This window comes from Lichenostomus cassidix, chromosome 1, assembly GCF_008360975.1.
Source record: "Lichenostomus cassidix isolate B80296 chromosome 1, HeHo_3.0, whole genome shotgun sequence".
NCBI classification, from domain to species: Eukaryota; Metazoa; Chordata; class Aves; order Passeriformes; family Meliphagidae; genus Lichenostomus; species Lichenostomus cassidix.
In genome coordinates, this window is record NC_139479.1 from 68602289 (window position 1) to 68618768 (window position 16480).

At 40.0% G+C, this 16480-nt stretch overlaps 1 protein-coding gene across 1 annotated transcript in view; it reads left to right on the forward strand.

Annotated features, from left to right (window-relative positions):
• The window catches only part of FLT3 (fms related receptor tyrosine kinase 3), a 43847-nt gene that overhangs the window by 21561 nt on the left and 5806 nt on the right, over window positions 1-16480 (forward strand). The window contains exons 8-18 of the mRNA XM_085062323.1: window positions 24-177; window positions 3734-3899; window positions 7804-7910; window positions 9170-9281; window positions 10849-11027; window positions 12285-12397; window positions 12495-12627; window positions 12717-12821; window positions 14463-14573; window positions 15845-15998; window positions 16344-16474. Coding sequence (XP_084918449.1) covers window positions 24-177; window positions 3734-3899; window positions 7804-7910; window positions 9170-9281; window positions 10849-11027; window positions 12285-12397; window positions 12495-12627; window positions 12717-12821; window positions 14463-14573; window positions 15845-15998; window positions 16344-16474 — 1465 coding nt within the window. The remainder of the gene's footprint in view (window positions 1-23; window positions 178-3733; window positions 3900-7803; window positions 7911-9169; window positions 9282-10848; window positions 11028-12284; window positions 12398-12494; window positions 12628-12716; window positions 12822-14462; window positions 14574-15844; window positions 15999-16343; window positions 16475-16480) is intronic.

The window sequence follows — 16480 nt, forward strand, 5'->3', positions numbered from 1 at the left end:
TGCGAATCTCTGTTGAAAACCAGGATCGGCTCTTTGAAGGATTAGAATATCAAGCAAACTTCTCGGCAATTCGGACCCAGTATGTGTTTGCTTCAGCAGCAGGAAGAAATGATAGTGGGCATTACACCTGTTCTTCTACTGCTCATCTGAATCAAACTGCTTTGATAACAGTTTTAGGTAATTCCAATCCTTGGTGTTAATTTTGTCTCTCAGTTGTTTTGCTTTGTTTCCCATGTGTCAGTTCTTTACTTGCAGATATGCAGTGTATGTTTATAGTTCCCTTGCTAAGGGAAAAGTCTGTTTGCACTTACAGGCAATCCAGGGGAGCAAAGATATTAATCTGAACTGAGTCATTCTGGTTCCTAATTATAATCAACCTTTTCTTTATATTGCTTTTCACACACTTCTCTTTAAAAGACAGTGCTTTTAGAAGTTAAATGGAATGGCAGTGTTTAGAGATGTAGTCTATATGATTGTTTCAATGAGATCTCCTGGAAACACAGGCTGGGATACATCTCATGTCACTGTTGGTGACTCTCAGCCAGTGTGCCACAGAGCCATACTTTTAAAAAGGAAATCTCATTCTACTTAAGCAACATGCTGATTTAAAAGCCAGCGGTGCTGAATTTACCCAAGAGCAGCCTCAACTGCAAGCCTTGTTTCTCAGATGGATATAATACACAAACAGGCGTAAGTCTGGAAATAAGGCATGAAAGGGAAAGCTGTAGGTAGGTCCATGCTGCTCAAAAAAAGGAAAACTGTAAGTAGGTCCATGCTGCTCAAGTAGGCACTGGGTGTAATTTAATGGCTGGTGTGCCTGGACTTGGAGCCTGTACCCCTAAAAATAAGGCTCTGTGAAGCAGACAGCTTGTGTTTGACCTTAGAGGTAGTTACTCTAAAAGTTTACAATACCTAGGCTAGGAATGGTAGGAAGTGAGAATACTTACCCCAGTCTCTTCAGAAATGACTTTTCCAGTGCAATATCCTCTTTTCAGCTTCTGCCTACCACTGAGCAGGAAGCTCTCTCATCATTTACAGTAACTGAGTATGATACCTGTGCATTTTTTCTACACACATCTTCTTAGTAAACAGGAACATAGGGATGAGGATGTTCTGTAGAGGTAGGGTAAATCCTCTTTTTTATCAGTAGTGGTGCATAGGTCAGAAGTAGTGGCTTCTTGGATCTATAAACTATCAGGTGTGAGTATGGGTGGCACAGTCAGAGAGAATATTTGAGTCACTGTCCCTGGAAGGCTGTATTTCTGAGCAGGGTGTTTTTTTCACTGCAATGTACCAACCGGTAATGATTGTCTGCCCTCTTTAAAACCCCTTATGCCAACAAAACTTGTAAGGGTTCATTGTCTTTGCTGATGAAAAAATCTGTTTGTTTACTTACATGGTGGATTAAAGTGGGTGATGTTGTCATACCTAGCTAACAGCTGTGCTTCTCTCTCCAAGGTTCTACAGGAATATCCTGTGCTTCTGATCCATCCCAGCCTTTATCTTAATGATAAAGATCATTAAAGGTCACACCACACAATCACTGTGGGTGTGAATTTGTGATAACAACCCAGGTTCAATTTCAGCAGTGATAAGCACACAGATTTCACTCAGTTGCCCATGTCTTAGGGTAGCAGTTTCTGAAACAAGCAGTGTCCCACATTTAAACCATTACTGTGCATGGGTCAATACCTATAGCTTCATCAAGAATCGTCATGGTGTAACTTAACCAAGAGAAAACTGATTCTGTTGGCACACACAGCATTGCCTGGGGAGCCTGGCCAGCACAGCTACATGGATGGGTGGTCTTCAAATCTCTAATAATATTTTGCAGCCAGACAGCTTTGATTTACTCTTTGCTAATTCATATTTCACCAATTTTTACCATTTTGTGTGACTGATCAGGTCAGGTGGGTTGGTTAGGCCACTTCAGAGCACAGCAGAGATCATGTCCATAACTGCAGCTCCAAGGCTCTTTGTTTCTGCAGGTCTTACATTCAGTTTCCACCAGTGTTGAATAAAGAATTTTTAGCAGTATGCAATGTTACTTAATGAATATATAAGTTATTTTGCAGCACATTATGTTTAAGCCAACAAATATGACAAACACAGAGACTTATTCGGTCTCAAGAGCTTCATCTCACCTCTGTGCCATTGTTAAGTGTAAATAGTCAGAAGTACACTTAAGCCTGCCAAAAATTATAAACCAAGTAATAATGTGCCACTTTCTTTCTTCCCTATAAAGAAACTACTTATTTTCTGAGCTGTTTTCCAGAGAAATGGCATACACTGGTCCAAGGTCCTTGTATGCACTGTGGAGAAAGGTTTTGCTGTTGGCTGGTTATGTTGTTAGTAGTACACTCAGAGATTATATTCTGCCTGGAAGGATAAGGACCAAAAGATGAAGTTTCCATGTTTAAAATCAATAAGCCTTTAATATCAAAAAGTAGGAGAGCACTCATGAAAGCAACAGTTTCTTGTTTTCAAATACTGAAATGTTTGTGGTTTATATGGAAGTTTCCACATAGTAAGTAAGTTAAGACAGAGATTAAACATACCAAGCAGAATATAAGGTTACAATCAGAAGAAAAACACTCAAAAGGAAAAAAACAGGTCTAGCAATATTTTTATGGTATGGGTTTTTTACCATGTGGCTGATTAAATACCATTACAAATTTTCCAGAGGTTGTACCATCTACTTCCTTGGAGATAACTAAACCCAACTGGACATAGCTCTGAGCAACCTCATCTAGTTGGACCTGCTCTGGGCAGGAGTTTGACTACATATCTCTTCCAATGTATATGGTTCTGTGATCTTTACAGACACGATCCTAGCACCAGTGGTATCTTTATGACAGCCTCCCCCAACACGTCTGCTGTTCAGTCTCTTTGGGTAGGATTTATTCCAAGTCTTGAGACATCTAGCCCCAGCAATGACTTTGGTTCCTTCATCAGTCAATGCCAAGAAACAGTATTTCCAGAAACAGTTTGGTACATCTTTGTCATCTTCTGCTTTAGGATGGGATACAGCTAAATATGCCTGTTTCATTCCACTGAGTCTATCAGAGGTCCAAACAAGTAGCTTAGGTGGATCACAGAACTTCAGACATCTCCACTAGATGAAGCAAAACCCACCCTAGCAGGGCAAGTACCAGAAGAACATGGTTCATGGACTTCTCCAAAGCACTTTCCAATGTTGCTGTCATCTTGCATTAAATACGTTTTATTCAAATGGAGAAATAAAGGAGCAGATACAAGACTCATTTTCAATACCTTCAGCTCGTTTCAGGGAATGAGAAAGAGCGACTGTCAACATCTGGTTATGATGGTGGTGCTACCTAATTTTGTTCCTGTAGGAGGAAAGCCAGGAATTGCAGCTGTTAACACCTGGAATACACACCTAAACCAAACCAAATAAATAATGACATTATTGGCCCTGTGACTCTGTAGGGCAGATTGAAGAAAAATGTCAGACCTTTTTGGAAGTGCTCTGGTCTGACCAAATATGCATTTCCATCAGGCTCAAATAACTTGTCTGCAACTGAACACACTGACAATATTTTAATACTATTTTGAAGCATTTTCTTCTTTTGATCAACAGAATACCTTTCTGGATGTAACATGGTGCATGTTTTTGCTTGTGATAACCAAAATGAAAAACATGCAGATGTCAAAATATCTTAATTAAGCAGTCCAGCCTTTCTAATACATATTTCCTTTTTTTTTTCTCCAGAAAAAGGATTTATAAATATAACTAATTCTAAAGAAGATTTTGAAATTGGTGAGGAAGAGTTTTGCTTTGAAGTTAACTTTACAGCATATCCTCCAGTTAGATGCATGTGGATATTTTCCCAAAAAACTTTTCCATGTAAACAAAGTTACAGTGTGGATGGACACAGGTATTTGAATATTTTGTAATAATTTAATATAATGATGTTTCCTCTTTATATCTCATTTGGACGGTTTACTGTCTGTGTTTTGTACGCTCTTTGTGTTTTTAAAATGTGGATGAGCCACATGGTGAGACTATGTTAACATAAGGCATTCAAACATAATTTTGGCTTTCAACAACAGTTCACACAGATAGCTTGTAGAATCATGTTATTCTCTCTTTGTAATAAACCCTTTGGGAAGTTACACATCTAGCAACCCTTTTGTTTAGAGGCATTTTGCCATTCTCTCTAACATAATTTCTGAGTTACCGATTAGTTGCAGTTTTCATACTAGATCACAAGTACTGCATGTTCCCATTTCATCATCCTGTTGTTGATGATGTTCCCAGTGTCTTTCAAACAGCTGAAACCAAGTCCAGGGCCCTGTAGTTCCCAGGCCTCTGCTAGATCTGTTGGCCTGTGTCTGTGTCACAGAAGCATGCCATTCTGCTCATTACCTAGGTCATGGATTCTTCCTCTGCTGCAGCAAAACATGTTTTGAATAAACCTGCTAGTTATCTACCTTTTCTGTTATTTCCTACAATGGACTTCTGGCATGAATCCTGTTTAAGGCTAATGTTTTCTCCATTCCCTAGGCTTTCTAATTTCTTGATAACATTATCTAATTTCCTTCAGGGTTTCTTTTAGACCAGTCCCACGGCTTTGAAGGTAACAGCTCTTACTCACCTCAATGAAAGTAAAGCCAAGCTGCTCTTTCCAAGTTTTAACTTTAAGAGTGAGCAGGACGTAGGCAGGAACTAATGCAGATGCTCTGATTTCTTCTCATGTTCTTAAAACCTCTGTTACCATCTGCATAAAGCTGCGTGAAAGCCTTGATTACACTTTTTATTATTTCTTTCCATAGTGTTTTGGTGCCTTTGATTTTACCCAATAACTTGTCAAGTTATCTTTGCAATAGACTGGCCTTTTCATCTGCATCAGATGGTGTATTGGAGTCAGACCTCAGTGAAGTTCAGAGACAGCTCAGTTCAGGTTAGCAAATTGTCATCTCCTGGCAACAGCCACAGGAACTCTGTCCCTGCTGATAAAGTGGGGGCTGTCAGCAAACTTTGATAGCACTGGGTGGGTGTTGGTGACTAATCTGTAACGCCTGACATGGGCTTGGCAGAACTGTGCTTTGTGACAAGCCTGCTTTTGAAAATGAGGTCTCAGGGGACAGCCATGAGCATGTGCTCATCCTTGTCCAATAGGTACCTCCCTCCAGCTGATAACATGGAGTTGATCTGCTTTGCAGCTGATACAAACCTCTCCTCACTGCTTGTACCAGCAGGACTCAGTTTTGCTTGGATGATTGACAGCTGATGTAAATTCAATCTCGATAATAATTAGGTGCTACAGACTGTGCCAACAATAATAACACTGAGGACTCTTGAAATAGTTTAGGCAGCTGTCATTAGTCAGAAAGGTGCAACTGCTGGCCTGGGATTTATGGGTTACTTCAGAGCCCTTGCAGCCCTGAAGAAGCAGTTGCTGAGTGCTGATCACCTCCTGCTGGATGGGGGAAAGGCCAGCTTGTGTCCCTGCAGCTGTGTGTCCTGGGCTGGCTCAGCCACAGCCAGAGCCACAGCCACCAAGCATTGCTTCAAACACATATAACTTGGCCATTTGTCTCACCATGCTGCTGGATACATAGGATTTTTTTAATGTTTATTTTGGGTAGTTATGTTTTGCTTTTATTTATCACCCTATTTATTTTATGGAAAAAATAAAATAAAGGGGGAAACACTTGAATTTGCTGATTCTTTCATCTGACAAGTACATACTGTTGTACAAATATCCCCCTCAACTATCCAGTTTTGGTTGAATACAAGCATTGGACAGACATGTCTTACCTGAGGAAAAAGAGTAGGGGTACATATTTCATTCTGTTTGAAGTGCCCAGAAGCAGCAAGGGGTAAGGAGATCAGGAGATTCTGCCTGCAAGCTGTAGCACTGCAGATTTCAATATGATTTTAAAGCAGAAGATTTCTCAAAGCAACACAAAAAAGGCCATCATGTATCTAAACATATTGTGAGTCACACTTTGCATATTCTAGTTGATTTCTGTGTAATCCTGTCTCCCAGAACTTCTACTTTGTTCCTTTCATATCCTTTTTCATTTCCTATTTTTATTTTTTTTTATTTCTGCCAGTTTCTTGTAAAATTATTCCTTCAGATTAAATATATTAAATTTTATTAATTCTGTCCTTTTATTTTTTAATTTCAAATTTTTAATTTCTAGGTTTTAATTTCAAGACCCAGAGATCCATCTCTCCTTTCACTACGCTTACAGTATATTTTCAAACATTCCTGCAGAATCTCCATTCTCTATTTGCTTTTGTGGACTCTCTGTTTCAGCACACTGTTGATTTTCACTTCCCTCCTATGAGCAAACGAGTTTTCATACACACAATGTCCTCTGTTAAATTTATAATACTTAGCTCACATCCCCTTATATTTCCAGGTATCAGAGATACTGTTTTAAATTTTTTTCTTATTATTTCATTAGGATATTATTCTTCTAACCTGAGCTTTCAAAAACAACTTACTGGTTTTGGTTTGGGTTTTTTTTTTCCTCCTTGTCTTCAGTATCTATTTTGGGGCAGCTTAAAAGGGTTCTTACTTTTAAAAATCCATGAGTTCAGAGACATCTTTAAGGCCATTTCAGATGAAGCCATTCAAAAATCAATAAATATATGAAAGTGTGACTTTAGTCAGAAGGCAAAATTGCCAGTGGCTTCAAGGAGAGTTTTCCTGGTTTAGAATTTCAAGGTGATAGTTTCTTTGTATGTATATTGCTTAATGAGAAATATTCCTATTTTAGTTCTCTAGATTGATCTCATTACTGCTTTCTCCTGCTTTGCACGTTGCTGATATGGGCTCTCTGGGTTGGTCTTTTTCCCTCTCTCTTCAAATTCTCTGGTGCTCCTGCTTGCCTTTATCACTAAAACAGAGCTGGGGACCTCTAAAATGGTTACCATTGAGTTGTCAGCAAAAACATCTATCCCCAGTTGTCAGCAACTAAACCTAAGAGAGATTTTCTTAGCTTGTTCTTCTAATGCTGATGAACTGCATTATCTGGTGTTCAAAGCTGACAATTGTCCTGACAACAACTGAAAAAGTTGAAAGCACAGAAATAGGATACCATCACTATAAAATGGTATATATTTCCTTCCCCCTGCCTCATCCCATGTCCTGTAAACCAGTGACTCAACAGGAAAGTCATGCATGTATCTTCAAGTCTCTTTAGCTCTCTGTTTTTAATTTCTGCCCAGGGACTTGTTAGATCCCCTCCTCACTGTCTTCATTGTCACAAGCTGTCCCCTGCATGGTTTGGGTCTTGGTTTTCTTCCATCCACTGCCTCAATGGCCATAGGGATTAGTAAAAGGCTGATCTTCCTCCTGCAGAACTACCTTGATGGTGTTTTGTCTCATTAACAATGAGAGGTTTGTCTCTTATGCTCCTCCCTGTGGTTGTTGTTTCCCAGTACAATTTATCATGTCAGCTAGAAAATCCCATCAAAATTCTTTGAAAGTAGAAAGTTTGATCCTTTGCTAGTCTTAGCATCTGTTCCCAGATGTGTTACATGCCTTGTCTTCCAATGGATTGGTAACAAAATCACAGCTTGACAGTCAGGAACAGTGAGAAAAAATGCAGAATGAAATCAATACTGCAGGGAAAAAATATTCTCTCACCCAGACAGTTAGATTCAGGGATTTAGATTCTCTAAACAAAAATAATTTCCTTTTGTGTTCTTCCTTAGAAGATGCAGAATTGTTTCAAACATATATATGAGTCTTGACTGATTTTAAAATATTTTTCAAGTTAATATTTTGTCCTTTTACCTTTTTTTTCTCCTTTGTTTCACAGCATTTCATCCAAATTCTGCAACCATCAGCACCAGCCTGGGATATACATATTTTATGCTGAAAATGATGATACTGTTGTAACAAAAAAATTCACTCTGTATGTGAGAAGTAAGTGAGAAAACTATTGCTGTGAAGATTTGGCAAAAGTCTGGGATTTTGTCACTGGTATAAATGGAGATATTATGGGTTTTTTTCATTGGGATTCCCTATTTCATTTACATAGTGTTAAAAATGGAGGATCTCAAGGCAAAAACGTGATTCTCTTCACACTGCACTGTGCTACTGAAAGCCAGGCACTGGGTCAGAGAAAGACACCTGATGCTTTTGGGTTTGGTATTGGTTAGGGATGGAGAACAGAGAAAGGGGGAGAAAGTTATTAATTTTTTCTTCCCTTTAGTCCACCATAAAGAGAATATGAGGAATGCGTTGTATACTGAGAAAATTAATGCTTCTTTAAAAAATTACAAGCCTGGGAGCTCAGTAAAATTCAGTAATTGTATCCTGTCTCTACAAAGCTGGAACATGTATCAATATATTGCTGAAGTTTCTTCTCAGCTGAGGTATTGCTGAAATTCTGTAATGCTGCAGAAACTACAAGAGATACAGAGTGAGAGGAAACCCTTATCCCCATTAGGAGTTAGCTTTCTATGGCATATTTCTGTAATTATTTTCTAATGGCATTAGTGAGTTAATGTAGTCAGTGTGGAGACCCTCTGGTGTGTAACCTGTATGTTTGGGCTGCAGTGCCTTGCACACCCCTGCCTACAATTCACACACATGCACAATTTTGACCAATGCTCTCAGTCACCTCAGTTCTGCCACATAGCTGCAGCATTATTTCCCTTGCTCCAGGTCTGGGGACTTTATTTGGGACATATTATTTATACAGGGATCTTCTGTGAACATGTTGTATGAGCTGGACACCCAGAACTGGAGTGTGAGGGCAGTCCTAGGGCCAGCTGCTTAGTCCGAGACACAAAAGCAGAAGTCAAGACTTCTAATTTTGGCTCTGCCATTGTTTTGGTCTGGCTGTGCCCATACAGAGAAGTGGCTACTCCCCTTGCCTTGCCCACACTGCCATCCCCAAAACTGAGGAAGGAGGAGGCCTGTGGGCTGCACCCAGCTCTCACAGTGACATGTGTTTTTTTATTTTGAAAAGACAGACGTAGAACTTGGTCTCAGCAGATGTAGTATTGACAGATAAGTGTACAGGGTTTTGTCACTTGAAGTGCTGACAGAAATTGTCTTGTAGAATCATAGGATTAGGTTGAAAAAGACCTTTACGATCATACACTCCAACCATTAACTCAGCACTGCCAAGTATACCATGAAACCATGGCCTTAAGCCTTGTGTTTTCTTCCTGCAGGAAAGCCTGAAATAAAGATGCAGCTGCTGTTCAAGCAAATCTCCTGTGTTGCTGAAGGTTACCCTGCCTCATCCTGGGTTTGGAGGAACTGTCTTGAGCTGAACTCATCCAAGTAAATAACTTACTTTCTTTTTATTCATTGCAAAGACAATCTGAACTATCCTTGATTAAATAAAGACCAACCTGTAACAAACTAAGCGCAAAATGCACGCTCAACTGTTTGCCCTACTCCAGAGCAACCAGATCACCAAAATTAGGGAAAGTTTTCCTTTTTTTTTATTGCCATCAAATGAAGTCTATAAAGATGTGTATCTCAGGCTCTTTACATCAAAATAGACCCCACTGGGTTTATGTCAACAATTAGGTGGATACAAAGTCTAATCTAACTTTTTCTCTTAGCCTATCGAAATTATAGGGATTCAGGGAATGCATTGGTTAATACAGGCTTGATTAATTGATCAAGTTTTGGTTAAAAGACCTGCTGTGGTGACGTGTTACCAAAGCCACTAAAGTCAGTGAGAGTGTTTCCAGTAAAGTTAGGGAGAGTATTTCCAGTAAAGTTAGTAAGAGTGTCTCCATTTCCTCTATTTATTTAGAGCGATGAGTCAGGCTCTAGAATTTCAAAAGATGCTGAAACAGCTTTGACCTGATTTATGAACTCTGCAGTTTTTATTTTAGATATGCCAAAAAATTAATAATCCCATGGTGCAGAAGAATACCAGGTCAATTTATCCCTTGTAAGATTGTGGATAAACTCTTAAGTATTTATTTTAGCTAGACATAAAAAAAAAAACCTGGACTATTTTCTTCTCCTTACCTCTGAGAACACTTACTGGCATCAACCTGTTTGTGCAGAAATGGAAGAGAAAAAACATCCAGCTAGTGAGTTTTAAATAGTCCTTAAATCATCTTTCTGGAAAGAAAATGCTGTGATATTACTTTTCTTAGGAACTTCCACTAGAAACTAGTGCTATGAGTAGAGCTGAGTAAATTGGTTTTTTATTTCTTATCTCCTCATTTATTTATGTGAAGAGTAAATTAGGCAGTAAGTTGATGAATGAGAAAAAAGCTAAAAGTCAAAATTACCTATGTGGACTTCCTTTCCTTCGAGCATAAAGTTCCCTCTTTCTGCATATCAGGTCTTAAATAAGTCATTAATACTCTCCCTCTGGGTGGATGGATGCTCTCCATCTCGGGTGAGAGAAATTTCATGGTTGAAATGACATACCTCCAGGGAAAGGAGTTAGAACTTTTACTGTGGGCTCATTTTGCGTTTATAGTTTTAGCAGTGGCTCATTTGGAGCTGCTCAGTGGTTTGAATGTTTGAGGCAAATATGAAAGCAGTGGGAATAGATGAGGTACAGGGGGTTGTGGCAGCTGTGAAATCAGTGGAGGTCCCAGAGTTCAGGGGGTGCAGGTACCCTGCCAAGGCAGTGGTGGAGAGGGGGAGTGAACCCAGTGTAGGAGGTGGTTCACTCCCTGCTGACCCTGCCATGTCCATCACCAAAAATGAGACTGGTAAATGACCTGAAGTCTCACTCTATCGCTGACGAAACCCAAGCCATCTCCCTTCTTCTCTTCCAACATAGACATAAGACATGTTTTGAAACTCCCCACCTTCTCCCCTGGAAAATGTCACTGTGAGCTAAAAATCAAAACTGGTCTGCTTCCTTTTCCAGCTGCACAGAAGAAATCACAGAGGGGATTCACAACTTCTTGCCAGAGAGGAGATCCCTGGGGTCATGGATCTCAAGCAGTACTTTATACGTAAAGGAGACAGCAACAACCTTCTCGGTGGAGTGCTGTGCAAATAATTCTGCTGGTTCAGCCTGTGAAAAGAGTTTCATTAACCTGTCAGGTACCACAAGCCAGTGTTTTAGCACAGATTTTCACAATTACAGCTGGCATGGTAGGACCTACAATACTTTTTGTCTGGCTGAATGGCTGACTGTGCAATGGCACTGCAGGTAAAACACAAGCTCTGTATGTACACAGTATCAGAAATGGTGAGTGAAGGGGAGACACAATTCTCTTTTCTCTAGGCCCAAGGCAGAGACCTCCCTCATTAAAATAAGCAGACACTTCACATAAATAGGAAGTGCAGGATAGAGCCATGGCAACATTGGGGGCTGATTTTTTATTTTACCTTAGTCATCCCTGCATGAAATCTGTAAGCATAGGCTTTGGGAAGAGCTAAAGGCACTTTTGCAGCTGGTGCCATGTGCCATCCCGTGCTACTTTCCTGTAGGTCCCTGCACTGCCACCAGAAATGCCCATAGGAGCTCTCCTCACCCCATGGAGGTCTTTGCACACCCAAGTGAGATCATGGCTGAGCCAACAGACCCACTGAAGGGTCAATCTCTGTCTGGGAAGCAGAAGTACTGGGAAAGAAACTTTCTGAAACTGCTGTATGCAGGTGGCAGAAGGTGAAGTCCGGGTTAGGAAGTCTCTCTTCTTGTCGAGGGCATGACACATTATTTCCACTTTGAACCAGAAAGTCAATAGGATTATTTGCATTTTGTACATGTAACGCCATATGTATTCCAGAGAGCAAAATATTTCAATTAGAGGTAACATGCTGTGGCACCTATGAAGTGTTTTGAAACACCCAGATATTTGTAGTACAGGGATTTCCTTTGTCATGGATGAACAAGCTCTTTGGTGCTTTTGACTACAGCAGACAGAAGCTGTAACCACTGTCAGAGTTTGAGCATTCACATTGAAATTACAATAGAAAATAATCATAATACTTACATTTTTACAAATAACTAGACTACAAGAGCAGGTCTCATGTAACGCTCATGTACCCACTGACACCTTATTCCTGTTTATGCTCACAAAGTTCAATCCAAGGATCACACCAACACCTCCGTGCACTATGATTTATTAACGGATGTAGCTTTTTTTTTAAATTGAAAACAGGTGTCAGAATTACCCAGAACTTAATGCCTCCTGCCCATCTTGCTTTGCACATGGCTGCATCTCATTCCCTGTGCAGAGGAGGCTTGGGTGTGAGAGGGCTGCAAACTGCCAGAACTGACTGTGGGTTCTCCTTGCATTTGAAGCTGTACACACAAACTCTGTTTCAGTGGGTAGTAATATGTGTCTCTTAAAGTTGCAGGAGCTGTTTCTTCCCCCCTGGACAATTCTGCAATCTATGCCTCTGTTGGATTTTTTCTCCTATTGACGACTTTTGTGTTTGTATTCATTTTTCTTAAATACAAAAAGGTAAAAGCAAACATAAATACCTGACCATTCTTCTTTTGTTCCTACCAGGCTGTTTCTTCTCTAAGACTTATTTCATTGTGTGTTTTTTTTTCCAAAGCAATTTAGATATGAAAGCCAGTGGCAAATGATACAGATGATAGGGCCATCAGATAATGAATACGTCTACATTGACTTCAGAGAATTTGAATATGATATAAAATGGGAGTTTCCCAGGGAAAATCTGGAATTTGGTGAGCAATCCATAAGGTAAATCCTAATACTGGAGTAGTAGTCTGTGCTGTACCAGCAGCAAATAATATTGGCATTTTGTGTCTTGTAGGACAAGTCCTTGGTTCTGGGGCCTTTGGGAAAGTGGTGAATGCAACAGCTTATGGAATTAACAATGCAGGAGATTCAGTCCAGGTCGCAGTCAAAATGCTAAAAGGTATGATAAAGTCTGGTGCCTTCCACAAGCAGTGATGTATTCTAGTAGCTCCAAAGCAGAAGAGGCATTGGGAATCCCACTTATATACAATTTTTCAGCAGATACACCTCACAAATGCTTGGCTTCAAAATCCTTTCAAAGTGCTTTCAAAATCCTGTTTCAGTTTGGAAAAGTATTGCTGAAGTGCCTTCATCCTGCAGCACGTTTCACTTTGTCCCACATGCTAGAGAAGGTCTGCATTGTGTGGGGAAGTATGGAGCCTCTAAAGAGCAGAAATGCAAATCCCCCATGCAGATTAAAGTGCTCGTTACATTGGTGACTATGACTTTGGTGTAAGGTCTCTTCTTCTTGTAGTGCTCTCTAGCTGTGGCATGCCCTTTGCCTGCTGTGTCTGAGGTAGCTTGTTTCCAAGATTTCCATCACAATTTCCTGTGGTCTTTTTTCTTGATGGTGACACAAAACAATTTCTTTCCATCCCTCCTTATGAGTCAGGCTACTTAAACCTTGAATACTCCTTTCTGCTATGGTCTGGCCCTTCTCCAAGCTGTCTTGACTCCTCATAAAAAGTGTCCAGGAGCAAGCCTCCCTAGCAGCAAGCAGAGGAGGGCTGCCTCGCTGTATCCCAGCTAACCATAACATTGTTCCACAGAATGTTGGAGTAGTTTGCACTGGAAAAATGTCTCTAAGATCACTGAGTCCAGCTGTTAAACATCCCTGTCAAGTCCACCACTAAACCATGCCCCTCACTGACACATCTAGACATCTTTTAAATATATTTGGGGACAGTGACTCAACCACTTCCATGGACAGCCTGTTCTAGTGCTTGACAACCATTTTGGTGAAGAAATTTTTCTGACTATCAAGTCTAATCCTCCCCTGGCACCAACTGAAGTTATTTCCTCTCATCCTTTGACTTGTTACTTGGGAAAAGAGACTGGTATCCACCTCACCCACTTTTGATCCATACTGGAATGAGCTTCACACACTGATACCAGCACCTTACCCACCTGTGTGCCCACATAGCCCCTTCCTGCCTGCACTGCCATTCAGGTTTTCAACCCTCATTTACACATGTGCATCAGTTTCATGATTCCTTGTCCACTCCTTTGTGGTTGTCCTTGTGGAAGTTCATTTGTTCGTTTTGGTTCATATACCCAATTCACTGAAGTCATGAACACCAGATGCTTGTTGAGAAACAAGACCAAAACTATTACTAAAGCTATTACCTTACCACACAGGGTGGTCTTCTCAGCTATTGGATTGCAATTGATTGTACACCATATGCCTGCCAAGACATTTTTTTCTCTTAACATTTCTCTGCAACAGAGCTGAATGCCATTTTTTCTGTGCTTGGGAGCACTTTAATATGTTGCTGTCATTCCTTGCCAGCCAAGAATGACGAATGTTGACATTTAATGACTGCTTTCCCAAGCTTTCAAATGATCCACACTCACACACAAATTTAGCTTCCACCTTTGACTAAACCTTTTTATACTTTGGAAAGATTTTTTAGGATGTTCTCAAATGTACTGTCAGTCCAATGAATTTGAAAGTAAGATTTGCGTGTGACAAAGCATCACAACCATTTAAATTTTCATTTCTTTGCTGGAGATTTCCAAATCTGTGTTATTACTTTTACAGAAAAACCTGATGCTTCAGAAAAAGATGCTCTAATGTCCGAGCTGAAAATGATGACTCACATTGGAAGCCATGAAAATATTGTGAACCTGCTAGGAGCTTGTACTGTGTCAGGTACCTTGAAATTGTGGAAAGCTACCAATTAAAACCTTCAGAATAATGAGGATTAATTTTGCTGTTCTGGGCTGGCCCAACATGAGATGAAGATGAACTGAAAGCAAATTTAAGGCCATGCATGTGCACAGAAAAAGGTCCTTTCTGATTGTGCTTGGAGGAAGTGATACAACAGTCCTTTTATAGAAGAGAATTTCCTGTTACAGTGGTGATGGCACTTGTACAAGGCAGTTGATTAAGTGAAAAGGAAAAACTTATCTGGTGTCACGGACTTTTGTATACACATGATTATGTTCACATAGGAAATTATAATTTTATTTTTTTATTCATGTGGCTTACTGAACTGTGAAGTTGTAGAATGAATGGATAAAAATAGCTAAAAGTTAGACAGGAAACAAACGAAACTGAAAAATAACAGGGGCAGGAGGGGAACACAAAAAATGAAATTAAAGAAGTGAATAATGGGAAGAGGGACAACTTTTTAAAGTACCAAATGTAAAAACAAAGCTGAAGAATGAAAAAAATAAGCAAAGGTGGGCTAAGATGAAAGTAGCGAGATATGGGCACAAAATCATAGTCAGTCTTTCTGGCCCAGAAGAGTGAGGGTTTGCAGGGTAATGTGTGACCACCCTGAGCTCCTGCTCAGGTCATAGCTTTTCTTCAGCCCTGCCTGGGTTGGGAATTGGATCTATTTTTCCTTTCTTGAGAAAGTGGCCTGACCAGTGCTGTACTCAGACACCTCCCCTTGCAAGGTGTATCCCTCCTGTAGGTCCTCTCAGCAAGCACTCTTGGGTTTCAGATGGTCTTCATGGGGGGGAAAAAAAAGGATATTTCAAGAACATGAATGTAGCACAGATAAACAGATGTAGGTCAAAGGATACAAATTCACACCATCAGGGTAATTAGCAGGGGTCATTTTTTGCTTGAACCCTGCATGGTTTAGAAAATATGTTGCACCTTCATAGCCTGTACTGGCCTCCCCATTGCCATTGCAATGGGGAAGGATTTTTGTGCTTCCATAGGGATTTTCAGTACACTTTGAGAGATGCACCACAAGGAAAAATCTGCTACACAGGCTTTCCAAGAGACATTATAGTCAGTAAACTAATTCTCATTACCTGCCCGTCAGTACAGCTTATCTACCTGGGAATGGAAGTTGCTTGGGATGTTTTAATAGAAATTAATCCTAGGAGAAGATGAAGCAGCATTAGAGCTTTAATAGGGAGGGTGCTATAAATAGCAGCAGGCATTTACATTTCCAACTATTTCAGGACCAATCTACTTGATATTTGAATACTGTTGCTATGGTGACCTTCTGAACTACTTAAGGAGCAAGAGAGAAAAGTTTCACTGGACACTGACAGATATATTTAAACAGCAAAACTTCAGCTTTTACCACAATATCCATCAGGACCACAACTCTAGGTAAAGCACTTAGTAAGAGTTTGATGCTTTTTAAAACTGCTGTTCCTTTTTAAGCTGCATTCTCATCTGTGCTCTACACTGGTGAAAATACAGAATTCTTGAGAATGTGCCTTCACATACTTTAATAAGCAGTGCCTTGGGAGGAAATGAGATTTGATTCTCCTTATGGAGACTACAGAAGACAAACAATCTCTTGTTTCTCTTTCCAATTTTGAGAACACTCATGTCTGTATCCATATTTTTAGTAGTAATAACTGATCATGTTCTTCACTGCAAAAGAGTTTATGTGTAGAAGATTATGTGCTACACCATGTGAAACTTTTGAAAATGTGTTGCCCACTCCAGGATGCAGACTCACCTGAAGTGTGGTGTGAACACAACTTTATACAGAGAGGATGAATTTGAAATCATGCAAAGCAGTCAAAACATAAATGTGACACGTGGACAGAATGGGATGGTGCTGTTTTCTGAGGATGGTAAGA